General features: G+C 43.2%; 1 protein-coding gene across 1 annotated transcript in view; it reads right to left on the bottom strand.

The window, feature by feature from the left end:
• Positions 1–1,616: 1,616 nt before the first annotated feature.
• The window catches only part of PSAP (prosaposin), a 35,046-nt gene continuing 10,479 nt past the window's right edge, over positions 1,617–26,183 (bottom strand). Inside the window, exons 2-12 of the mRNA XM_073574907.1 lie at positions 24,302–24,427; positions 23,974–24,168; positions 22,776–22,913; positions 22,120–22,176; positions 17,792–17,911; positions 17,598–17,693; positions 4,346–4,526; positions 3,748–3,911; positions 2,973–3,053; positions 2,769–2,876; positions 1,617–2,311 (exon numbers count right to left, since the gene is read on the bottom strand). Coding sequence (XP_073431008.1) covers positions 2,276–2,311; positions 2,769–2,876; positions 2,973–3,053; positions 3,748–3,911; positions 4,346–4,526; positions 17,598–17,693; positions 17,792–17,911; positions 22,120–22,176; positions 22,776–22,913; positions 23,974–24,168; positions 24,302–24,427 — 1,302 coding nt within the window. The 3' untranslated portion in view covers positions 1,617–2,275. The remainder of the gene's footprint in view (positions 2,312–2,768; positions 2,877–2,972; positions 3,054–3,747; positions 3,912–4,345; positions 4,527–17,597; positions 17,694–17,791; positions 17,912–22,119; positions 22,177–22,775; positions 22,914–23,973; positions 24,169–24,301; positions 24,428–26,183) is intronic.

Here is a 26,183-nt window from a genome sequence, read left to right on the forward strand (position 1 = left end):
GCGGACAGCATGCTCCTGCAGCTTCTAGTAGCCATCCCAGAAAGATTAAACCAAGTGAAAGGACCCAGCGTGCCTCATCAGGGCATGACTTCCAGCACGCACCCTGTGACTATGCTGGGACACGTGGCTGGTCACCATGTGGTGATGGCTTGCAGACATCCACCTAACGGACAAAACCACATCGGGCCCCTAGCGGTGCTTCCAGCTTTCCCGATGCCAGCTACAGCAGAGACTGCCCTGCACAAATCGATTGGCCCAGGTCTGGGAAACTTGCCATGCAAGAAGGCTCCCTTGTCAAGGACAGGAAACCATAAGTGGAGAAAGGCACCGCCTTTTTAATTTGAAGGCTTTCTGTCCTTAAAGGACAGATCCGCTGTCTCTCACTTGTCTTTTTCATGACAAGAAAAAAAAAATGTATTGGTATTGTCATAATGAGGGAAAAATCCTATTGCAAGGTAATTTTTACCACAAAAATTAAAAACTATATAAAGTCAAAAATAAATTTCACCACATATGGAATTCCCCCCTGTCCAGGACAGCATGTGGCAAACTGAGTGGTGTTATTCAAAAAGTACAACTTGTCACACAAAAAAAAAAAAAAGCCCCGATATGTGGTCAGAAAAATGAAAAAAAGTTATTGCTCTGGGAAGTAGGAAAAAACAAGTGTGAAAACTGCCCAATCAAGAAGGGTTTAATCAGCACCAATTGGCTCAGACCAGTTTTGGAACCAATGCCACCGGGTGTCCGCAGCTTTCACCCACAGGGAGCACCAGTTATTCCTCTTCAGTTTTAAAACTTCCATGAAGTAATAAAGACACCTTAATGGCTGTCGTTTTAATGCATATCTGATGTCGTACAGGAGTTAAAGTACTAGAGCGTTAAATATTGGTGGCATATCATAAAATGATTGTGTCAAGGCTGGAAAGAGACTAGCGTATGTGTCCTATGCAATAATGATACTCGGCTCCTGCTACGCTGCAAGTGTGAGATGAGTGTCTATTCTCTGATCTTCTTGCATCAGAGAATGCACAGTTGCAGAGGAGACTGATCGTAATTTCTCCATCTCCTCCATGGACTTACTCGACATATATTGGACTGCATTGGGATGACATCAGATTGCAGTCCGATGTTTCACACCCTCCCATAGACTTGTATGGGTGTGAGTGAGCATTCTTATTGCCAGTCACAGCATGCTGTAATTGCTCTCATGCAGAATCAGAGCTCTAAGCTGCCTCATAGAATAACACTGGGCTGAGGGCTATGCAATGTTTTATCAAATAACACTTGGCCGTGTTATATGGCCCAACAGAAGCTATAAGTTCCTGGAAAAAAAAAAAACCCTTATCTAGCCCCAACTATGCCACTAGATTCTTATGGCCTAAATCTGTGTTCCCCAACTCCAGTCCTCAAGAGCCACTAACAGGTCATGTTTTCAGGATTTCCCTTAAAATTGCACAGGTGAGATCTGCTCACCTGTACAGGCAATAATTCCACCACCTGGGCAATACTAAGAAAATCCATAAAACCTGACCTGTTGGTGGCTCTTGAGGACCAGAGTTGGGGAACACTGTCCTAAATGATCAAATATACTCCATTCAGAATCGAGACCCAAAAGATAGAATATTAGCTTTTATTATCCTTTAGTGCAAGAAACAAGTCAATCTATACTTTGTATTTAAAGTTTGACAGTAGTTCAAAAAAGTTAAAATGAATTCAAGTCTTAGCTTTAGCATGTTACACAAGCAGTAAAATTTTAAAAACAGTAACAGAAACTGATACATAAATGACCAAAGGAATTTGTTTTACAGTACTACACAACTAATGCCTATCAATGGAATATTTTATTAGATTTTGCTAGATAATTAAATTTCTCCAAACTTCATGGCATTTCATATAAACCACCTTTATATAAAAAAAAAAACCACGCAAGAGCAAAACTTGAGTTTTACCAATCAGAAAGCCAAGACACATTTAGAGATAGAAAGGTGTAGTGGAAAGAACACAGAACACAGTTTAGATGCTTTAATGAGAAGCTGGGTACATGATTGGCTTATATTACACAATGCACAAAATTATACTTATTAAGCTTAAATTTAATGAAAGCATCACAAATTTTTCATTTCCTATCCTCTCTAAAGAAAAAATATGTACATCTAGTTATTAATTCTCCACAACATTTTCCCTGCAATTCAATAGAACAGTAGCCCTGCAGAAAAAAAAAAAAAAAATTGCTTGATCCAGTCCACTATTCTTTTCGATTTGGGCACAGTGCTTTTTAGTTCCACACATGACGCTTGCAGTGCTCAATAGCCTAAAAAGGTATAAAAAAAAAACAAAAAAAAAAAAAAAACAAACAAATTTGATGAACACTTTGCAATTACAAATGTCACATGACAGAAGGAATATAAACTTAGTAAGAGCAGGAAAACACTAAACATTTAACTGAGGCTAGTTTCACACTAGCGTTTCCGGGCGCAGCGCACGGCTGCCGCTAAGATCTGCCTCTGGCTGCGCCCCCTCCGGTCAGCTCCTCCTCTAATCGCATGACACTGCATGCGATCAGCGTACCCCATATTTAGCGTTGGGTACACTGGTACACTTTTGCCGTCGCTTGCGCCCATTTGGCGCTGTGCTGACCGGAGGGGGCGAGGAGCTTAGCGGCGGCCATGCGCTGCACCTGGAAATGCTAGTGTGAAACTAGCCTAAATCATACAAAAAAATACTAATAAGTAGTCTTTCACATAGTTCATCCATTAGGAGTCACTTACATTGCAACTTCCTGCTGTTTCCATATCTTTGCACCAGTAACTTGGCCCCCACATACATTTTTCACTGCCCAAAAGCGGTTTTGCATTATTTGCACACAGACTCATTTTCTGTTAGGTTAAAAGAAGAAAACAAAAAACACATGAACAGCCTTTTCACAACTTAACTTTTAAAAATTAATGCAAATTACCATGTCCAAATCTTACCATACAAACAAATGTTGGGTCCAAAGTTTGCAGAAGCAGCTCAATGAATAAACTTTCATAGGCATCAACAAGGGCATCGCACTAAGAAAAAGCACAGACTATATGGTAAGGATAATCATGTAATATGTACAATTACATTAGTCTTGTATTGGTTTTAGATAATGTCAGCATTGAAACATTCAATACAGAAGTCTCATCACTGTGAAGGCTGAAGGGCTGTCACTTTGGTTCCCCATACTACTGACTGCAGTCTCAGCTTACAACATGTTCACCTGCATTTATAGCACAAGATAAATAGGCATTTATAAATAAGCTAGGGTGCGTTTACACTGTAAAATGTCCGAGCGATGTCTGATATTTTATTGGATGCATAATCTCACAGATTTGTGAAAATGACACAGCCGAAAAAGATTGGTGAAACGCAAAGCACGTACTGTTCTGTTGGTGAGGATTAGAATAGGGTGTACTCCGTGAGGCCTGAGAGTTGTCTGAAAACCCACATGTTTGGGACAATACATTAAAAGGGGTTGCCCACAACAGGACAACCCTTTCCTGAATGCTGAAAGACACAAACCTGGAGTATTTGTCCAGTCGTGGACAACCCCTTTAGTGCTAGTGTGAAATACACTGCTGACCCCAACTAGGCCACAGCAGAAGAAAGTACTAACACGTTAGTCAAGTGTTGTTTAGAGAAATTGGATTTTCCACTTGCTGTCGCTTCCCTTTGTTGACCAAAAAAAAAAAAAAAAAAAAAAAAAAGGTTGCAGCATTTTACCTCATCTGCCATTTTGTCTGACAGGAAATTGCACACCACATGTAGAGCAGCCTTAATTCTCTCCTGAGTAGCATTTTTCTCCAGAAGAGTGTCCATATATTGCACAATCATCTTGCAAACTGAACAGTAACCTCCAGACTGAATATGTTCGGAAGAGAGTTTCACTGTTAAAAAAAAAAAAAAGTTAAGTCGCTCAGAATATTATATATCTATATATATCTATCTCGGCATTGAGTGGATGGATGTCATCCGCTCAATGCCGACTTTTATTTCCCATTGACTTGCATTGGGGTCGGGTTTCGGACAAAACTGACTTTTTGTGCCCTAGTCGGACCAGTTTCATCTGAAACCAATTTTGTTTCATGAAATCTGATCCGACCAAAGTCGCTCAACTGTATCTATAACTAGTTCAAGGTCTTGACACAAATTTAAAATCCACAAAGCAAAACAATGGAAAAAGCACACAATCCCACTCTCTGCCTTGGCAGTGCATTCTAAAATGCTCTATGAAAGATTAAATACACATTATACATAAAAGGTATTACATTAATAACTTTGTACTCAACCATTTCTAAAGAAAAAAAATAAATAATTTTACCTGACTTGCGTTCTCGAGAACTGCAAAATCCAATCACCATACAGATTTCTCTTGGCGGAATTGCTTGCTCTATCAGTGTAATGATAGCTGCACTGTAGGTATCGATAAAATCTATGCATTGGTCATGATATTTGGAAGGCACAATGTTGCAGATCTTGTCAAGAACTTCCTTTATGTGCTCCTATAGTGGAAAGAATTATAAATCGCATTGTGTGAAGAGCAGTTACATTAACTTAAGTCAATAAAGATCTACTGACATGTAACGTATTCTGCGATTTAAAGCATAACAGTCACTATACTCATTTCATATAGTGCACGTGAAAAGATACTTTTAATATATCTTAGGCCTGTTTCACACTTCAGTTGTTTGAGGTCAGTTGAAATCCGCCAAAGAGTTAAAAAAAAAAAAAAAAAAAAAAAAGCATCCGTTTCTGTTTGAGAACAAACGGAGGTACTGGATCCTTTTCAGCCACAAACGTCTGAAATTTAAAGCAATAGGACTCGGGGGGAGAGGGGAACTTTTTTTTGGCTGCCAGAACGGGTTTTGGGCTTAAATTTCATGAAAATGAAATTCTTCCGGGCATGCAGATTCCATCAATTAACGGATCTGTCACCCATAGGCGTCCATTATAACGCATGGCGGACAGCGACAGATCCGTTGCTATCCTCTGTTTTAACACAGACAAAAAAAGTTTCATTATCCATCCACTCCAGACAGCGGACGTCAAAGTTATGACGGACCGTCAAAAAAAACTGATGCAACGGATGACCATCCATCAAAATCCGCCGCTAGTGCATGTCTATGGGAAAAAAGGCGGCTCCGCCACAAAAAATGGCAGATCTGTTTTTTTGTTTTTTTTTTCCCCCCCTTCTTCGAAAAATGGCGGATTTTGACTAACAAACAACTGAAGTGTGAAACAGGCCGAAGCCTTTTATTCCTCCTGGATTGATCGGTCACTCCCAAAATTCTCAATACACATGTAAAATCTGGATTCAGGGATGAGACTTTCCTCATTACTGAGATAGATGGCAGTTGCTGCTACTATTTCTACGTCTACATAGAATCTCATCAATAGCAACGTCATCTCATATCAGTAATATAACAATCTGTCTTCACTGGCTACAGATCGTACCCGTGAATTGAAAATAATTAACCCCTTTCACACCGTAGACCTTTTTGCATTTTCCGCACCCCTTCTTACCAGAGCCATAACTTATTTTACCACCAATATGGCCATGTGAGGGCTTGTTTTCTGTGGGACAAGCTGTACTTTTGAACGACACCATTGGTTTTACAATGTCGTGTACTCGAAAACGGGAAAAAAAAAATTCCAAGTGCAGTGAAAGTGCAATTCCACAACTGTTTTTTGGAATTCTTTTTACCATGTTCACCAAATGCCAAACCTGACCTGCCAATATGATTCTCCAGGTCATTACGAGTCAATAAATAGCAAACATATATAAAAATGGTTTATTTAAATGGTAAAAAAAAAAAAAAAAAAAAAAGGGGATTTTTGTGAACTCACTGTAAAATCCTTTTCTCAGAGCCAATCATTGGGGGACAGAGGACCATGACTATGGGGGGGGGGGGGGGGGCGGGGTTATGCTGCTGCCACTAGGAGGACACTAAGTGAAAAAACATTAAAAGTTAACTCCTTTGCAGTATACACCCACCCACTGGCTGAGATTGAACCAGTTTGGTAAAGCAGTAGGAGCTTTAAACAAATAATTATAACAATAGCCAATAGACTATCAGGGTGGGTGCTGTGTCCCCCAAAGATTGGCTCGGAGTAAAGGATTTTACAGTGAGTACACAAAAATCCCTATTTCTCCTACGCCTCATTGGGGGACACAGGACCATGGTACGTCCTAAAGCAGTCCCTGGGTGGGGAGCAACAACTGCTAATACCCCATGTACCACTGGCTTACAGGTGTGGTACTGCTGGTTGCAGAATGCGCTTGTTAAGAGCTGCATCTGCTGATACCTGAAAATGTATGTGATAGTTTTGTAAAGGTATGCAAGCTGGACCCAGGCACAGCTTTTAGAGGCCTATTCTGCTGACGCCCGTGTCGAACAGCCCAAGAGTAGAACACGCCTTAATCCCTACTGGGACAGGTTTGTCCCTGACACAGTAGGGGTCCTGAATAGCCGCATGAATCCACTCGGCTATTTTGGCGTTTGAAGCGGCTAAAGCCTTCATATGCCCTTTTGGAAGCACGAACAGGACATCTGACTTGTGCAAGGATGATGCACGTGAGATGTACCGTCTAAGAGCCCTTATAACAAGCAGAGTGTGTAGAGCTGTCTCGATACGATGGACTGGTGCCGGACAGAAAGGCGGCAAAACAATGTCCTTATGAAGATGAAAAGAAGAAAACTTTTGGCAGAAAAGATGGCAACGTCCTCAAAATTGCCTTTTCTTGCTGAAAAATCAGGAATGCAGGTTGGCAGGATAGAGCCACCAACTCAGACTCATCTGATTGACATAATTTCCACTAGGAGAAGACCACTGTCGAAGGAAGAAAAGTTAGTGGCAGGTTCTGCAGTGGTTCGAAAGGGAGTTCACGTAGATCTCAGAGGACCAAGTTAAGATCCCATAATTCCAATAGTACTTTATAGGGAGGCGTGTTGTGAATTCACATTCTGGCCTCCCTCTGGTTATTACTGAAGGTAGTGGAGCTGTTCAGATTGACAGAGGGGTTGCGAGTTCTCTTTCTGGGCTCCCTCTGGTGGTTACTGGAGGTAATGGAGCTGATCTGATTAACAGAGGCTTGCCACCTGATAATGAGGATGACTATTGGAGATCTGGGGTTTCAGATTGGGATTTAAGACAGCCGACACCCTCTATCCCTGTTGGTGATTTTCTTCCTGTGCCTCCTGAGGTCTGATGTTTCCAGCTCTGTCCCTGCATGTTCAGCTAAGCGATTCATTTGCTATTCTGCTTGCATTTGATCTGGTTTTGTCTATCTCTGCTTTGTGCGGGTCAGCCAGCTCCGGCTGGGGCTGTGCTGAATCAACGCCCATATGTTACTGCTTGTGCCAGTTTGTTTAGTCCCCTGTTATATTGGTCTCTTTTTGCTCTGCTTTCAGAATATACCTGAGTGCGGATATAGTGGGGGCGAAGTCGTGCAACTTCAGTGTTTTTGTGCGTCAGACGTGTTGGACTTTTTGCAGGGTTTTTTGCGTGATTGCAGACAGTGTCTTTCCTTTCCTGTCTAGTCAGTGTGGGCCCCATCATTTGCTCAGTCTCTTTTCCTGCCTGCGTTTTCATCTTGTCTCACCGACAATATATGTTTGGGGGCTATCTATTCCTTTGGGGTCTGCTCTGGGGCAGTTTAGATTTCCCCTTTCTTGCTTTAGGCTTAGATAGCTCTCCGGCTGTGCTGAGGCGTCTAGGATCATCGTAGGTACGCTCTACGGCTACTGCTAGTTGTGTGAATAGAATCAGGGGTGTGCAATCCGCTTAGTTACCAACCTCTGGTTTTCTGTGGCTTAGCCTGGGCCTGCTCTCCTCCTCGGTGACCCATTCATAACAGAAGTGCCACGCAGTAAACTACATGAATGAATGGCTTTCCCCGTAACCTGGTGGTAATCTTGTGTTGGAATAGAACTGACAAGGCCAAAAAGTGCCCTTTGGGCAAACTAAGTGCGAGACCTGCCTCTAATTCAGATTGCAGGAATCCCAAAATGTAAGGAATGAAGACCACCACCAGAGTAGATCTATGGGCCTTGCTCCATGAGAAGATTGTCCAGGTGTGATGAGAAATGCGAATGGACGCAAGATGCCTAGTACTAATCATGGTGGAGATTACAGAATGAGAGGATACAGCTAGGGCTAAAAACCAGGATTCAACGGCCCCACCATCAAAGATAGAGCCCCGGAGTTCTGGTGGTAACCCTGCCAAAGTAGATCCATGTGATCTAGTAGACAGCAGGGAACATCGGCGACAAGTTGAACTAGTTCCGCGTACCATACCTGGCACGGTCAGTCCAGCTTGACTAGAAACACTGGTACCCCCCCTTTTCTCCAGGGTTCTTGATGACCTTTGGGGGTAAAAGAGGGGAAAATATGTACAGGAGCCGAAACTTGATGCCGCGGCAGAACTAGAACGGTGGCTCTGATGGCGCATGGATCTTGTGATTGGGCAATGCACAGGGAAAAGTTGTTTAGCCTTGATGCCATGAGATCCCCAACCGGAGGCAAATATGCTGAAGAACTACCGGATGAAGAGACCATTCTCCCGAGGCAAGGTTCTGGCGACTGAGAACAGTCCGCTGCCCAATTCACTATACAGCCAGGATGTAAGTCTCCAAGATGGTTGAGTGGTTGCTTTCGGCCCAAAGGAGAATGTGACTCACTTCTTGCCTGCCTGACTAGCTGCGGGTACACCCCTGACGGATGATATACGCCACTGCTGTGGCGTTATCGGATTGGATCCTGATAGGATGACCTGCGAGGGGATGATGAAAACTGCATAGGCCAGCCTGGTCGCTCGTACCTGCAAACTGTTGATGGGAAGACGCAACACTCAATGGACCAATGTCCCTACGCCGTGTGCTGGCGAAAAGAACTGCACCCCGGCCAAGAAGGTTTGTGTCGATGGTAGACTGACCGACGTACTGGGAGAGAGAACTTTCCTTGGCTCAAAGAGGACTTCAGCGTCCACCACCTGAGGGTCTGTTTGACCCGCAGAGACCGACTGAACCGACAGTCGAGTTCATGTCCCAAGCCAACAGCGCATGTTGCAAAAAGGACGGAGATGGAACTATGCGAACGGAATCACTTCCATCGCCGCTACCAGTTTTCCGCGAATCATGAAGAACCATTTAGAATGCGGAATTGAACGAGAAATAATCCGTGACCCCTGTTGCAAGGCAAACACCTTTTCTGGAGAGAGAATGACCAATCCGCAGGAAGTGTCCTGGACCATTTCCAAGAAGAAAATCTGCTGAGTCGGTACAGAAGGCTGTTCAAGTTTATCTTACCCAGCCCATGCGAGAAGGTGTATTCACCGTGGTACTTACAGACCCCACGTAGCTTGGAAGGGAAGAGCCCTTGATCAATGGCCGTCCAGATGCAAAAGTACCGCCACTCGCTGATGCTGATGGACGCCAGAAAGAAAAAAAAAAAAAAAAAAAAAAAAAAAAAACACACGGGAAGCTCTAGTTTATATCTGGAGAACCCCAGCTGTCCGACCCACTCGTCTTGGGCGATCAAGCGTAGGCATGACGGACGAAAGTAAACTTCCGCCTAAGTTGTCGGTGCCCACTGGATGCCGCAACAAGTTATTGTGTAAAAGGTTTAAGGGATCTGGCTCCCTTAGTCTCAGACGTCCTTAGCCTTGATTTCCAGGTACAGTTAGAGCTGTATGAGACCTGGGAACCTCTGTTTGCACGCAGGGACCGTCTTGATTCAGACGAGAAGGTTGTAGAGGACCGACAGGAATTGTTGATTCCAAAACGGCTATGTGGCCCTTATTGAGGAAGGGATTTACTGTTCCCTTTGGTAGCGTAAGGTATGAGTTGGTCCAGTTTCTCTCCAAATAAGTGACCAGTCTGGTAGGGCAGAAAGGTTAACGATCTCCTGGAAGCAGAATATGCTAGCCAATGTCGAAGCCATAGGGCCCTTGTGGTGGAGATTGCATCTGCAACTGCCTGTGCAGCGTAATTGGCCGACCTAAAGAAGCACAAACTACAAAGTCCCCAACCTGAGCCATCTGATTAGCGACCATAGCCTTAGCTACCCAAGTCGCAGCAAAAGACGGAAAGAGTGCCGCTACTGAAGCCTCAAAGACTGAGCGAGTAAAGTAGTCAATTTTGACGGTCAGTGGGAATTTTGACTGAGAAACCGCCAGACAAGGGTAGGAGTGTTTTGGATGCAAGACGTGAAACGGCAGGATCCACTGAAGGGGATCCGGAGTAAAGAGGGTTATTTCGACATTATAGGCTTTTGACCCGAGAACCGTTTATCTGGCTGATCCCTGTGTTTCTAGACAATGTCCTTTAAACTTCAGGATGATTGGCAAATATTTTGTGAACACGTTTAGTCCTTTTAAAAGGACACTACATGTTCCAGAGGAGATCTATTTTCCTCGTCCATCCTCAGGGAATCAAGTGTCTCTTGGTAAGTTGCGAAAACCTGGACTAAAGTCTCATCAGACGTGTATACGTAGTCATATGCGCTATGAATCTCAGGAGAGGGGGAGCGAGAAATTAACTCGCAGACGCGTCATGGGTCCTTTTTCCAGAGACCTGGTGCCACTGACAGATTACAACCCCTGCTGGTGGACGGTTCCCAACCGTCGCCAGAGTCCTCCGCCTGACTTAAAGACGACCCCCGGGGAGAGTCTATTGCTTTTCTGACCGTGACAGGGAAGCAGCCCACACAGGGGGACTAGACTAAGTGTGGTCGGTGGCATCTGGGCACATCGTGGGTCACAATCTACGCATAATGGAACATTGTGAGCACGGGGCAAGGCTGTATTGCATATGGCTCATGAGGTGGAAAACACTGTATTAGTTGTTAGCCTCCTTGGACTCCTTATATTGAGAGCTCTAAAGGGTTAAAGGCAGAGTATAGTCTGCAGATGCAGAAGAGAGGGGGTTAAACTTTCCTTCCAAAGCTCAATACAGCTTACCCACTCCTGTGTGCAGTACCGATTAGTCCTATCCCCAGGGGAGAGGCTCTTCGTATCCAGCGTTCTAGCAGTGCTGCTGGCACTCGGCGCTGTGTCCCCCGCAGGTGACAGATAACAGGCCACATAAGAGAAGATGTCATGGCTCCCCGAGATTAGGAGGGTACTTCTCGTTTAGAACAAGAAGCGCCAGGAGTGTGGGGGTGGCAGCCTTGCGGTGGGCGGTGTCATGCAAATTTTGGGCTAGTCCGGCTGAAAAGCCAGGAGCTAAATTTTTTCAGCCTGCCAGCGATATGGTGGCAGCAGGGGCCGTGACGGGACACGACAGCCGCCGCTGGCACCGGGCCAGCGCTTCCACCCCCTGAAACCAGGACTCGCTGCTTCTGTCGCAGATAGCTCAGTAGAAAGACGTGCTGTCAGCCCACCATACTCAGACGATGCAGCAGAGCCAGGATTACTCTTAAAAGGTATCTGCCTCAATCCATCCTCCCTATAGATAGGGGGGATGGAGAGGATCCGTCTTGTGCCTGGCACAGTGGAGCTGTAGGGCGATGATACAGCAGAGCCGAGAATGTGCTGCTCTTGAAGGAATCTGCCTCAATCAATCCTCCGTATAGATAGGGGGATGGAGAGGACCACTTGTCCATCCGTTAAGTTTTGGGCCCAGGAGAAGGAACCTGAAGGTGACACTCCACACACTCGCCCTTTGTAGTTGTGGGGAGATCGCGACCATGTAGGAAGCGACGCTCCAAATGAGGCCAGGCATGCCCCAGTTGTCGCAGGAGAGGGTACAGGGAGGTATACGCCGCGTTCTTGCCGATTGGTGGTTCGGGGGGAGAACTGCCCCTTGAAATGGTCCGTCGCCCCCTTCACTCTGTTAACTAAAAATTTACAGAAAAAAAAAAACAAAAACATTGGGGTCTGAAACCAGACCCAAGTGCCTCCTACAGACACTAAGCAAGAACTGGTTCAATCTCAGCCAGTGGGTGTATACTGCAGAGGATGAGTTAACTTTTCTGTTTTTCACTTAGTGTCCAAGTGGCAGCAGCATAACACACCTCACCCCATGGTCATAGTCCTGTGTCCCCCAATGAGGCGAAGGAGAAATAGTTAAAAAAATATTTCGACATTTTCCAAGACCCATAACGTCTCCATTTTTGTGATCTGGGGTTGGGTGAGGGCTTATTTTTTGAGCGACGATCTGACGCTTTTAACTTTACCATTTTGGTGTAGATACGATCTTTTGATCGCCCACTATTGCATTTTAATGCAATGTTGCGGCAAAAAAAAAAAAAAAAAAAAAAAAACAAAAAAAAAAAAAACAATTCTGGTGTTTTGCTTTTCTTGCTAAGGCTAGTTGCACACTGGCGTTTTGAGGCGCAGCGCATGCTCGCCGTGAAGCTCCGTCCCCTGCCGCGCCTCTTCCGGTCAGCTCCGCCTATAGGCACATGACACTGTATGTGACCTGCATACCCCATCTTTAGCATTGGGTACGCAGGCTGTTTTTTCCGGCACATGCCTTCTTTTGACGGTGTGCCGACCTGCGCCAAACACATCGTGTTGCATTTTGGTGCGGCCGGCGCACTGTCAAAAGGACGCATGTGCCGGGGCAAAGCATACCTGCACACGGACTGTGTACCCAATGCTAAAGATAGGGCACGCAGGTCGCATGCAGGGTCATGCGCCCATAGGCGGAGCTGACCGGAGGAGGCGCGGAGCTTCACAGCGAGCATGCGCTGCGCCTCAAAACACTAGTGTGAAACTAGACTAAGCTGTTTACCAATCTGATGAATTCATTTTATAGCTTGATTGAGCAATTTTGAACGCGGTGATACCAAATGTGTATTTTCTTGTTTATTCTAAATGGGGCAATTTGATTTTTTTTTTTTTTTTATATATTTTTAAATATAACCCGATCGCCTCTGCTACACAGAGGTGATCATATCGCCTGTGTAGCAGACATGCTCACTTGCTATTAGAGCTGACCACCGGGCGGCGCTCTTAGCAATCTGGCTATGACAACCATAGAGGTCTGCTGAAGACCTCTGGTTGTCACGCTGAATCATAGGTGACCCGCAATCATGTGACTGGATCATAGATGGGCACTTCCAGCACAATCACACATTAAATGCTGCTGTCAGATTGACAGCGGTATTTAACAGGTTAACCTCAGGTAGATCGCAATTCTACCCATGGCTGTTTCAAGCACATGTGAGCTGTTCAAAACAGCTGACTTGTCACGAAAAATGTGGGCTCAGCGCCAGAGCCCACATCAATGAGGGACACGACATGCACAGTACATGTACGGCACATGCTGTGAAGGGGTTAATAAGTCCTGGCAAAGAAAGAAACAGATTACATAATAAAATACCTTATTTTCATGTGTACTATTGATTGATTAAACAAATGAAAGGTTTTTTTTGTTATCCACATTTAATTTGTTCAGGGTAAGAGGCTGCATTTGTATTATTGAAGTCGAAATTTCAACATTAACTGTTTATTAAATTTGTCAGCCGTTCTTAAGATATTCACCTTCATTACAGCTTGCTGTCTTGGAGACCAACTGCCACCACTAAGCAAACACATACAAATAGAGATGAGAGAACCTAAACCGTAGCATTCGGGGTCCATAATGAACACCTAGTGTTCGTGCATGGACCCTAAACCTCTCCAGAAGTCTATTACTGTTTGGGTTCGGCAACCCAAACATCGACTATTTCCCACGCAGTCATGTGCGTGACAGTGCGAGAAACACGGCAGCACTGATTAGCAATAAGATCATTACCGCCTGTCAGAGAGCTGAAATTCCCTCACTGTCAGATGACAGAAAGAGCCAACAGCTGTGAAGTTGTAATAAGGTTCTCTGGTCACAGGCATCGGCTGATGAGAGAATACCACCATCAGCTGTCGCAGATAACAGCGAGAGAAGGCACCGCTGCTGGGAGTATCAATCAGCTGGCACCTATCTTATAAAATTAAGGAAAAAAAATAAAATAAAAAAAACAAAAAAAAAACAAACAACATGGGGTCTTCAATTTTGATAACCAGCGCAGGCTGCAACCCTAAGCGATCAACATCATCTTGCTTGGTTGTCAAAAAATAGAGGGGTCCCCAAGCTGTTTAACGGTTAAATAACACTGGTCAACAGCATTTTTGGTGCCAAAGATATTTCATCGAATTTAGGGTATTTTTGGGGTGCTGATTCTGAATATGTCATCAGTTTTGCCAGATTGGCTCAAGTTTTTGAGATTTTTGGTATCTTATTTATAGCACTTGTTGGTAAATGCGACGCATCATCTCATTAATTTCTTTGGATTAGTACTTGAACTGAGCAGTTCTCAATATAGTTTTGTGTTAATTAGTGTTCTAAAAGTTTGTTCATAGCTTGATTTTTGCACTAACTTTATGTTGTTGTCTGTTTTCCAGTGAAAAGCATGAACTCATCATGAAGAAGTTGTCTTAACGATCCAGACTCATTCTGTTACATTTGTGGTGAATACACACTGCCAAAACATAGAAGAAACATAACAGACTTCGTAAAAAAAGTGTATTTTGCCTATTTTGGGGTTATGCTTGGGGACCAAGACAAGTTTTGGGCACCACACATAGTGTGCAAAGCATGTATCGAATTATTACGAAAATGGAGCAAAGGACAAAGAAAAAGCTTCAAATTTGGTGTTCCAATGGTGTGGAGAGAGCCAAAAAATCATCATGATGACTGTTATTTATGGTAAACACAGGTACAGGCACATCTTCACAATGAGGGACAGGCCTTCTTGCAGATTCCATGTTACTCCCATTTTCGTTTCTTATGCTTATTGAATCCTTGCACTTGCACTGCACAGAAATAACAGTCATCATGATGATTTTTTGGCTCTCTCCACACCATTGGAACACCAAATTTGAAGCTTTTTCTTTGTCCTTTGCTCCATTTTCGTAATAATTCGATACATGCTTTGCACACTATGTGTGGTGCCCAAAACTTGTCTTGGTCCCCAAGCATAACCCCAAAATAGGCAAAATACACTTTTTTTACGAAGTCTGTTATGTTTCTTCTATGTTTTGGCAGTGTATATTCACCACAAATGTAACAGAATGAGTCTGGATCGTTAAGACAACTTCTTCATGATGAGTTCATGCTTTTCACTGGAAAACAGACAACAACATAAAGTTAGTGCAAAAATCAAGCTATGAACAAACTTTTAGAACACTAATTAACACAAAACTATATTGAGAACTGCTCAGTTCAAGTACTAATCCAAAGAAATTAATGAGATGATGCGTCGCATTTACCAACAAGTGCTATAAATAAGATACCAAAAATCTCAAAAACTTGAGCCAATCTGGCAAAACTGATGACATATTCAGAATCAGCACCCCAAAAATACCCCAAATTCATTAAAATATTTTGGACACCAGAAAAAAAAATTTTTTTCGTTGACCTGTGTAATTTAAAGAAAACGGAGTGTGATTCACCCCCCCACCCTTCCCATTTTTGACAACCTGATAAAGCAAACAGCTGGTATTCTAAGACTGGTAAGGGGCTATGGATGTTGGCAGCCGCAGCCTAGAAAAAGCTGCCGGCACCCACCCCAGAAAAGCCGCATGTATTCGATGCGCCACTTCAGGCGCTTTGCCCGGCTCTTCCCACCTGCCCTGGCAAATGGGGTAATATTTGTGGGGTTGATGTCAGCTGTTTTATGGCTGACAAAGCCCACATGTTAATGGAGAGGAGTTTATAATCTCAGATTGTAAAAAAGACAGCCAGAATAAAGTCCTTTAATTGAAATAAAAAAATAAGAAAGCGCAGTCATACTCACCTTTATGCCTAATCCACCAATGCCCATGTCCACTGTAAAAAAGACCATATCCCTTCACCTGTCCCACAATGATCTGGATGATTTAAATAGCGGTCACATCAGTGATGCCACAACTTTCCCCACCACCCAAGACACTGACACAGGTGCATTATCGCTCCCGCAGTGTCTAGCACTGAGCCCTCATGAGAAAGTGCACCAGAGTTTAAAGCTAATAAACCATGGTAACCTCACTTAGGGGTTCCCAAATCCTTGTGTTACAGCATGGATTATCTTCAATCTGGACAGGTGAGGTATTTTCTTTTGTACAGGTGACATTGGCATCAATTGATTAGGTGTAAAGGAGAGTGTAAATTTGCTTTTTTATTTTAAATAATGGAGTGTCATTATTTCAATTAAAAGGATTTTATTATGGCCATGTCTTACAACCGAGGTTAGTAATGGGGGCACCTCTCCATTACTAAACGATGGGCTTGATGTCAGAGGCCATAGAACAGCTGACAAACACCACACAACTCCACTTGCCATTGCACCAGGCCAAAATGGAAAGAGTCAGGCAAATTAAAATTTGATACACTTTATCTGGGGCAGCTGCGTGCTGCTATTTTTTAGGCTAGGTGATGTAGCAAATATCCATTTTTTTTTTACCAGTCTGAGAATACCAGCCCCCAGCTGTTTGCTTTACTTTGGGTGGTTGTCAAAAATTGGTGGTGGACCTCATCTTTTTTTCATGTATTTATTGCTCAGGCACTGGCTGATGAATACTCATCAGCTGTGCCTGATCTCACTGTTATCAGTGACAGCAGGCAAAGGATGATTGGGGTAGTACTCTCCAGCAGCTGACTGAAAAGAGGTAACCTTTTTACTGCCAGTCACAGCTCCTGGGTCACACTCATCTGCCAGCCCGAGAACCGCAGCTCTGACTGGCAGTATTGAGATTACTGCAAATCAGAGCTCGTGTTTTCCACGCTGTCATGCAGATGACAGTGGCAATACAGATGCTCAGGCCTCAAATTCATCTGAATGAGACCTGGGTACCAAACTTTTTTTTTTTTAGCTGTTTGGCAGGACACAAACATTCACAGGTTCGCCCATCACTATATACAAGCTCTTTCCCAGCCAGCAGTGTTTTGAAGCTGGTCAGGATTGCTGGAATGCACTGTTACTCCATTTTTATGGCAGCTTCACCACTTACAAGTTAGACAGCAGTGATGTGCTGTTCAGAAATTTTAATAAGCGCTTGTTTCTTCATGCACTTTCCAATAATAATCATTTACAAAGTTTGGAACAACCCTTTAAAAGATTGATCACTCACATAACAAGTATTTTACCAGTCTCTCTGCCAAGAAAGCAGCTCAGTATGTAACCAGTTTGTCAGATATTAGTGCAACTCTAGTCTTGTTTAAAAGCGACTGTCGGCAGACAATGATTGTTCAAAGCAAATATAGGCGCTTGGTGCTCCATGGCGATGCAAATCCTTTAACTACACCTACCCACCAGTTTTCCCCCTTTATCACCACACCCCCTACCCACCTCTGACAGCTGTGGCTTCATAGAGCCAGAGAAGGGTGGAGACATTAACAAGCAGGTAGGAACGTGCACTTATTTGTCTGGCCCTGCCACGATGCATCAGACTCCTGTACTTTGGTCATTCTGTGCTAATAAAGTCCCCTTAGAAGCCAAGAAGATCTTCAAAAACCAGGCATGTTTCCAGTAAGACAGGCATGCTTTACTGTACGTCAGCCAGAATGCAGACAGTGGCCAATATACTTTTAGCTCCGTCTGAGTATAAAGCATACCTCTGTAGAATTTTTCGTTAGAAGGTCTTCAAGTTTTGTTACTACCAACTCGCAAAGTTCACAAACTGTATCGAACTGCACAGGTTCTTGTTTGATCTTTAAAGTAAGCACATTGAAATTAGTATGTAAGACACTACACAGTACATCTTACTGTACTCAATGATTCCTTTAAAATGCCGTAGTCCAGAACTTACTTTGATAGCAGGCTGAAGTTTCACAGCAGGAACAAGAACTTTAGCAGGAGTCATTTCCACCATTGGTTTAGACTGTTGCTGTGCACACAGTCCTGAAGAACAACAAATTTGCTGTGCTGGCTAAAAGGACATGAACAAAAAAAAAAAACACTTTAAAATGGTGCTATAGTTAAAAAAAAAAAAATCTGTGATTAGCTTAAAGAACTGGCCAAACACTCAGGGGGAGAAAAAAAAAAAATGTCATTTATAGAAACGGTACATATACGTTTTCATAACTAATTTTTTCATGTAGCAGATTTAAAGAGGAATGAAATGAGAGATGGCTCGGATGCACGTTTATGAACAGTGAATATAAAATTAACAACGAGGATTTCTTCATGTGAACATTTCAAAGGTAGAAAGTGGAAACAGAAATTTGTACAAACCGTTATGGATTTTAAAAGATTTCCATGAATTAAGTCCTTAACCCTTCCCAAAGAAATAGCATTCAATAGGAAAGAGGTCTTACGGATTTAAAGAAAAACTCTCCTTTATAAGGATTAGTGAAGATTCTAGTTGCTTGAATGGGTTACCAGTGTCAGCCAATTTCCTTTAGGCCAAGTTCAAATCAGTTTGAGGGTCTGTTACATTTAACTTTGTCAAAGAGTAACCGGTTTCATTTTGATTTAATAAACTAATTGTACACATGAAAATAAGAAATAGTATAACATTATTATTATTATTTATTGTTATAGCGCCATTTATTCCATGGCGCTTTACATGTAAGGAGGAGTATACATAAAAACAAGTACAATAATCTTAAACAATACAAGTCATAACTGGTACAGGAGGAGAGAGGACCCTGCCCGCGAGGGCTCACAATCTTCAAGGGATGGGTGATAATACAGTAGGCGAGGGTAGAGCTGGTCGTGCAGCGGTTTGGTCGATCGGTGGTTACTGCAGGTTGTAGGCTTGTCGGAAGAGGTGGGTCTTCAGGCTCTTTTTGAAGGTTTCGATGGTAGGTGAGAGTCTGATATGTTGTGGTAGAGAGTTCCAGAGTAGGGGTGATGCGCGAGAGAAATCTTGTATGCGATTGTGGGAAGAGGAGATAAGAGGGGAGTAGAGAAGGAGATCTTGTGAGGATCGGAGGTTGCGTGCGGGAAAGTACCGGGAGACGAGGTCACAGATGTATGGAGGAGACAGGTTGTGGATGGCTTTGTATGTCATGGTTAGGGTTTTGTAATGGAGTCTCTGGGCAATTTGGGAGAAGCTGGGGAATAGCAGGGGGGGGGGGGGGGGGGGAACAGGTGGATTAGTCGGGCAGCAGAGTTTAGAATAGATTGGAGGGGTGCGAGAGTGTTTGAGGGGAGGCCACAGAGCATGAGGTTGCAGTAGTCAAGGCGAGAGATGAGGGCATGGACTAGGGTTTTTGCAGATTCTTGGGTGAGGAATGAACGGATTCGTGAAATATTTTTGAGTTGAAGTCGGCAGGAAGTGGAAAGGGCTTGGATATGTGGTTTGAAGGAGAGATCAGCGTCAAGGATTACTCCGAGGCAGCGAGCTTGTGGGACTGGGGAGAGTGGGCAGTCATTTACTGTAATTGATAGGTTCGTAGGGGGGGGGGGGGGGGGGGGTCATGTGAGATGGGGGAAAGATGATGAATTCTGTTTTGTCCATGTTGAGTTTCAGAAATCTAGCAGAGAAGAAGGATGAAATAGTGGACAGACATTGAGGGATTCTGTTTAGTAGGGAGGTGATATCTGGTCCAGAGATGTAGATCTGTGTGTCATCAGCAAAAAGATGATACTGAAAGCCATGAGATTCTATGAGCTGTCCCAGGCCAAAGGTGTAAATAGAGAACAGCAGGGGCCCAAGGACTGAACCTTGTGGGACTCCGACAGATAGGGGGCGAGGTGAGGAGGTGGTGTGTGAGTGGGAGACGCTGAATGTCCGGTCTGTTAGGTATGATGAGATCCAGGATAGGGCCTAGTCTGTGATGCCGAGGGATGAGAGGGTCTGTAATAATAGGGAATGGTCCACTGTGTCAAAGGCAGCCGACAGGTCCAGGAGGAGGAGGACAGAGTAGTGTCGCTTGCTCTTGGCGGTTAAGAGGTCATTGGTGACCTTAGTAAGGGCAGTTTCAGTGGAGTGGTGTGACCGGAAGCCAGATTGTAAGCGGTCGAAGAGGGAGCAAGAAGAGAGATGGGAGGACAGTTCAAGGTAGACGTGTTGTTCCAGTAGCTTGGAGGCGTAGGGGAGAAGTGATATAGGGCGATAGCTAGATACAGAGGATGGGTCAAGAGAGGGCTTTTTGAGGATAGGTGTGATGGAGGCATGTTTAATGCTTGAGGGGAAAACACCAGTTGTTAGTGATAGGTTGAAGAGATGGGTTAGGGTTGGGATGAAGACTGTGGTGAGGTTTGGTATGAAGTGGGATGGGATTGGGTCGAGTGCACAGGTGGTGAGATGTGATCTTGAGAGTAGAGTGGAGAGTCAATCTTCTGTAATGGTGGAGAAGTTGGTTTTGAAGGTGGAGGGCTGGGAAGTCAGGAGGAAGGGCTCTGGGGGTTGTTGACCAAAACTGTCCCTGATGTTATCAATTTTCTGCATCTGATAAGAGAAATCTGATTCTCTACCCATAGACTTTCATTCTTAAAATTCTCAATTCACAAGTAAAAATCTGTATTCAGTGAAGACTAGCTTATCCCCCATCACTGAGATAGGAGATGACAGGCACTACTGATAAGATTCAATGCAGAGGGGAAGGAGGCATTAGAGACAAAGACCTCCCAGCCACCTTTCTAGAAAATCTCATCCAGTACCAGCTGTCATCTCCTATCTCAGTAATGCAACAACTGAATTCAGATGTTACTTTTAAAGCGAAAATGAATGACCAGTCCTGGCAGAGAAAGAAGAATATTCCTTATACACTACAAAAGTTTCTCATTTTCATGTGTACTACTAATCTATCAAATAAAAGTTAAAATGACAGTTACACTTTAAGTATTAGGCCAGACAGGAAATAAAACACAAAAAGTCAATACAGTATCCAATCAGCAGTGGTCAGCACCACAACAATGAAAGGTCAGGGACTCGCCAAGAACGTGGCCGTGGGAAAATATAAGGGAAAAACGGAATGCCTCACTGTGTCAATGTGCCTGGTAGCCTTGAATTTGCCAGCAGCGATCTAAAAAATTACATCTGATCGTCAGATCACAATGAGAGGAAGAAGAAAAAAAAAAAAAAAGTTGTCGGATCACACAGCTGAATAATCAAAAACTCATATTCATATATCTACACGTTTTTATGATGTGTGAAATAGAGGTTTGTTTTTGATTATTCAGCTGTGTGATCCGATAACTTTTTTCTTCCTCTCAACGTGGCCGTGGGCTTTAGACAGCCTGATCAGAATGCTAAACAAAAACCTTGTGCTCAGTTTTGTCAATTTCTGCCTTGTTGCAACAGATCAATATATTTGGATGAGTGGTCCCTCCCCCCCCCCCCCTACAAATATGGCATTAAAATCCAGCCATCAAGAGCACATACAAAGTTTATGAAAAGCAGTCCCCAAGAAATCTAGAGAGCAGGTTAAATATGGCACAAGTCAATCACACCAAATCTTGGTTAGTGGAAAAAAAAAGCCACAAACAAGAGGTTAAGGTTATCAGAAACCCACACCACCAGCAGTTTAAGGTGTTTTTTTCCCCCAAATGTGCAGTTTGTAGGGTGCACGGTAAAATACACATACCTGATCCTGATCAGTTATAGAAACCAAAAGGACCAGCACCAAAGAGAAAGGAAATATCAGTACAACATACAGTGAATGAAAGAACAATGCATGAAGAAAACAAAGATCCACTCATAGAACATGTCACAGTAGCACATAACGAGCATATTGTAAGCACAAGTATTTCCTGGAGTTCTTATTTTTATTACGCTAAAACTAAAGGCTGTCACAATAAAACCCTTGTCCACATGTTCTGTTAGACAATCAGAAAGTTACTCCAAGACAATCCCACCCCAAGCCAACACATCCATGCATTACACCAGGGTTCCCCAACTCCAGTCCTCAAGGCCCACCAACAGGTCATGTTTTCAGGATTTCCTTTGTATTGCACATGTGATGCAATTATCACCTGGGCAATACTAAAGAAATCCTGAAAACATGACCTGTTGGTGGGCCTTGAGGACTGGAGTTGGGGAACCCTGCATTACACCACCCAGCATTCAGAGGAACGACCAGCATGTAAATCTAGTTTTTCCCTGCAGCACATGTGTGCACACCCCGATTCTTCTACAAAACAAGGCAATAGATGGAAACAGTTTTTGATAATTGTTAATGATCTTACCATTTGGATAATCATTTGTATTGCAAGTTCAGCATACTGATTAACATAGGTCTTGCACTGGGTGTAAAAAAAAAAAATAAAAAAAAATTAAATAAAAATTAATAAATAAGCACTCCATCAAAATTTTGATCCTCTTAATATATTGCCCTCATATTATATAGCACTGTGTGCTTACAATTGATCATTTTGCCTTTCTACCCAGCTAATTCTTCCCTTCTCCATAAGGTCTATGACATGTGATAACTGACAAACTGAATCATTTTAAGAGACTGAAGACTCCAACATAAGTCAAGGGAGAGAAGCATTGGATATGTTGAACACTGACTAATCATTTGTTTCCTTGGATGAGAAGCCAGATATGTAGGACAGTGGCTTACTATAGCTGTCCATTCAGCACACAAACATAGCAGTGTGGTTATGCCTGGGGGAGTCAGAGGACAGTGGGGACCGAACAAGAGTTAGACTGACTGCTGTATAAACGTGTGAGGGAACCTTCATATTAGACGTTTATAGGCACCTTGCTTTTGACCAGTGACATAACTACGTTGTGAAAATAGTAATATTTTCTAATTCAGGGTGCAGACAAATCATTTTATTTTAATGAGAACATGTATAAATAACAGATATTAATACGTTACCTGAAGGGAGATACTTACTATTTCACTTATGCCACCAAGCAAATCACATTGTTTCAGAGCATTTTCAATGAGAGATTTGCCAAAAGAGGAGTTGGTTTTAAGTGACTCTTGGACATCGTTGACAAGCTGAAGACAGTCTTTGCACACATCACCGTTCTAGACAAGAAAAAGAAAAAATCATCCACATACCATGAATGTGAGGGGAAGGATTCCAAGTAGCTAAACACACAAAAAATATAATATAGAGGTGGTCATTTAGGTAAAAATCCCTCAAGGATGACTATGCCTTAAATGACTAATACCAGAAGTCTGGAGATGCAGCTAAAATGAATGTGTGCTAATTTTGTTTGTATTAAACATTTAGTGATTATATAATCCATTATTTTGAATAGGAAATGACAAGTTGCATTTTAACAAGTATTTACTCGTTCGATTTCTCTGCAGCTGCTGGGGCGGCCATTTTTCATTGCTGGTGTGCAAGTGTCCGCGGCACACCACAAATAAGGCAGGAAGGTGTAAAACAATTGGCATTTTCTCTAGGAAGTATTCTTGTATTTTTTTGCTTCCTTCTTATCTATAGTGCATGACAGCTGCTAAACTGTGCCACTGGGGCCAGGCAAGGAGCAGAGCCGATCAGTCGCCATTCATGCCATTTGTATTGGCTACTGTGCAGGTAGACAATCAATTTGCAGAAACCTGGCTGTTGGGGAGACCATAGCTTTAAGGTCTACTGACCAACAAAGGTTAAAATTGCTATACACTTTGAACACTAGTTGGCATAGTACTAAACGTCATTACTTTACAGTAAACATTTGATTTTTTTTTCCACTTTCATATTACTGAAAAAAAGAAACTTTTCACAAAAGTGCTATGGATGGGTACTTTCTCTATTTTGATGTCCTCCCCTGAAAGCAGAAGTCCTTCGTGAAGAAGCATGCAAGATCACAGCAGTATAAAAAGGGAACTCTAAAGCAATCTGAGATGGGACCATCTCCTTGTCACTCATGTGTGAAGTTCATTCTGCAGCGACAGCTTAACACACCTTTACCTTCAGTGACCTCTATAACGCATTACACCTTCTAAACGCGGTTATAAAAAATAAACAGATATTGCATTTTTACTTCAGAATCAAAGTTTGCAGTCTTGTACAGTAGATGAATCAGATGCATGAAAACAGATCACGTCTCTTCTGCTGTTGCGACCAAAATTTTGTTACCTTAGGTGCCTCCTGAGCTTTATCCTGGGGCGTCAGCAGAAGGGGAAGGTTTGCCATAAATGGGTAAACCACTTTGGACATATCTTCGTCAGGAATCTCATTGGAGACGAGCTGCTGAGACTGTTTTAGACTAGCTAAATGTTGCTGCAGAGACGTGCAAAGATGAAGTGCAGCGCAGGCAACTGATGGATTACCCTGAAGAAAATACAAAAATAATGACATTCATAAGAATGCTACAATTGTCAGCAAGTTAAAATTAAACCACAGCAGAAAAAAAAAAAAAAAAAAAAAAAAAAAAAAAAAAAAGCAACTGTAGTATATAAGTTACCAGTTCATCTTTAATGATGTTCAGTATAATAGAGATGTATTCCGCAACCTTTTCTTTACATTGAGAACTTGCTGAAGGGTCCGGAATAAGTTCACACAGCTTGTTTAAGTACTCCTGGATTTCACTCTGAAATTATAAAGTTTACATGGATTACAGCTTTGAAAACACTACTTAGAAATGATTATACTAGATGGTGGCCCGATTCTAACGCATTGGGTATTCTAGAATATGCATGTAGTTTATTTATGAAGATTTAAGAATAATGCAATGAATACACAGGATTTTCCAGGTAAAATATATACTGTACATTACCATTAAATATTATTCCTCATAGAACTTAATACAACTGAACAAAATTATTAAACAGATCAAAATATATAAACCATTACATGAATATCTGAGGGTTAAATTCTGTGCCAATATCGCCGATTTGGTCACGCCCGGCGACCAATCAGAAAAGCGTGGTTCAAATCCCGCAGCAACTCGCAGGCGGACTGCACCTGTCACTGGTCGGCCGGGCGCGACCAACCAGCAATGCGGAATTTCCGTTACAAACAGAGACAGACTTAGACGATTATATAGTAGATTGTACCTGAATCTGAAGATAAAACTCTTCATGCAATTCATAATTACGCATCGAGACGTATTCCTAGCTGCCAAACAAGGGATACATTTTCTGTAGTTTGTGAATTGATTTGCTGGACCTGGTTCATCAATAATGCCTGGGATAGGCACAAGCACCGAGAAATGCTCAACTCCCAGCAGTCATAGCACAATCTGCATTTGTCCAAATGATGTCAGGGACTCTTAAGCCCTTCCCAACATATATCAAACCTGTAAGTCACGGTGATCATGAGGGCCCAGGAGCAGTACCCGCACTATCGCTGCCAGCAGCTCAGTTTAAGTGACAGCAGAGCTCCAGCTATCACAGCTCACGGCTGTACCCACGGCTCTAATTGTCACAATAGATAGTGATTGCAGTATTGAGAAGGTTAAGCCCCCGTTACACATAACGATGTCCCAGCGATCCCACATGATGGGATCGCTGGGACATCATTTGGCTGATAGCTGGTGAGCTGTCACAAGACAGTCCCAGCGATGCTGGTTACTAATGTAAACAGCGGGTATCCAGGAGTCACGCTGCTCCTGGATACCCGATGTTTACATTAGTAACCAGCGTCGCTGATCGCAGGTCTCTCGCTGCCACACGCAGCGATGCGTGCTGGGCAGCGGGAGACCAGCGACCGAAAAACGGCCCTGGCCGATGCTGCACGATCAGCGATAACCGGCAGGGGCTTGATGTTGCCATAACAGTAGGAAGACAAATAATGACCCCCTAGACTGCCTGCAAGGAGAATGGTCTAAAAGGCATTGTCAGTAACAATGCATTATACCAGTGATCAATAAGTTTAAGGGGATTGCCTACTACTAAAAGAACCCCTTCTCAATCTGAATTTTTGGTGCCGACAAAATAAAATCCACTTACTCACCTTCCGTGCTGGTGCCATTCCGGCAGTGTCAGCACTTGCGTTCCTGGGGCTTCACATATAACCATGACACGTGAACCCTTCGCCCAGTTAGGGCAAGAATCATTGATCCCGCCATCAGAAAATCGATAAAGGGGAAGTGAGTGCAGCGCCAGCCCTGATTTACTCTTGATGTGAGATTTGTCCAAAGGTGAGAACAGCGATGATTAGGAGCACAACTCCTGTATCATAACCACACAAGAATCCTGGGAACGCAAGTGACGACATCGCTGGCACAGTAGGCAAAGTGTTTATTTTACCGGTGCCAAACATTCGGATCGAGAACAGATTAGGTTATCCATTACTGGGACAAAATCACTCCCGAGCCTGTTTTCACATTACTGACCAGGCCACAT

Source organism: Dendrobates tinctorius, unplaced genomic scaffold (assembly GCF_039654945.1).
Source record: "Dendrobates tinctorius isolate UK_male_01 unplaced genomic scaffold, ASM3965494v1 ptg000040l, whole genome shotgun sequence".
NCBI lineage: Eukaryota > Metazoa > Chordata > Amphibia > Anura > Dendrobatidae > Dendrobates > Dendrobates tinctorius.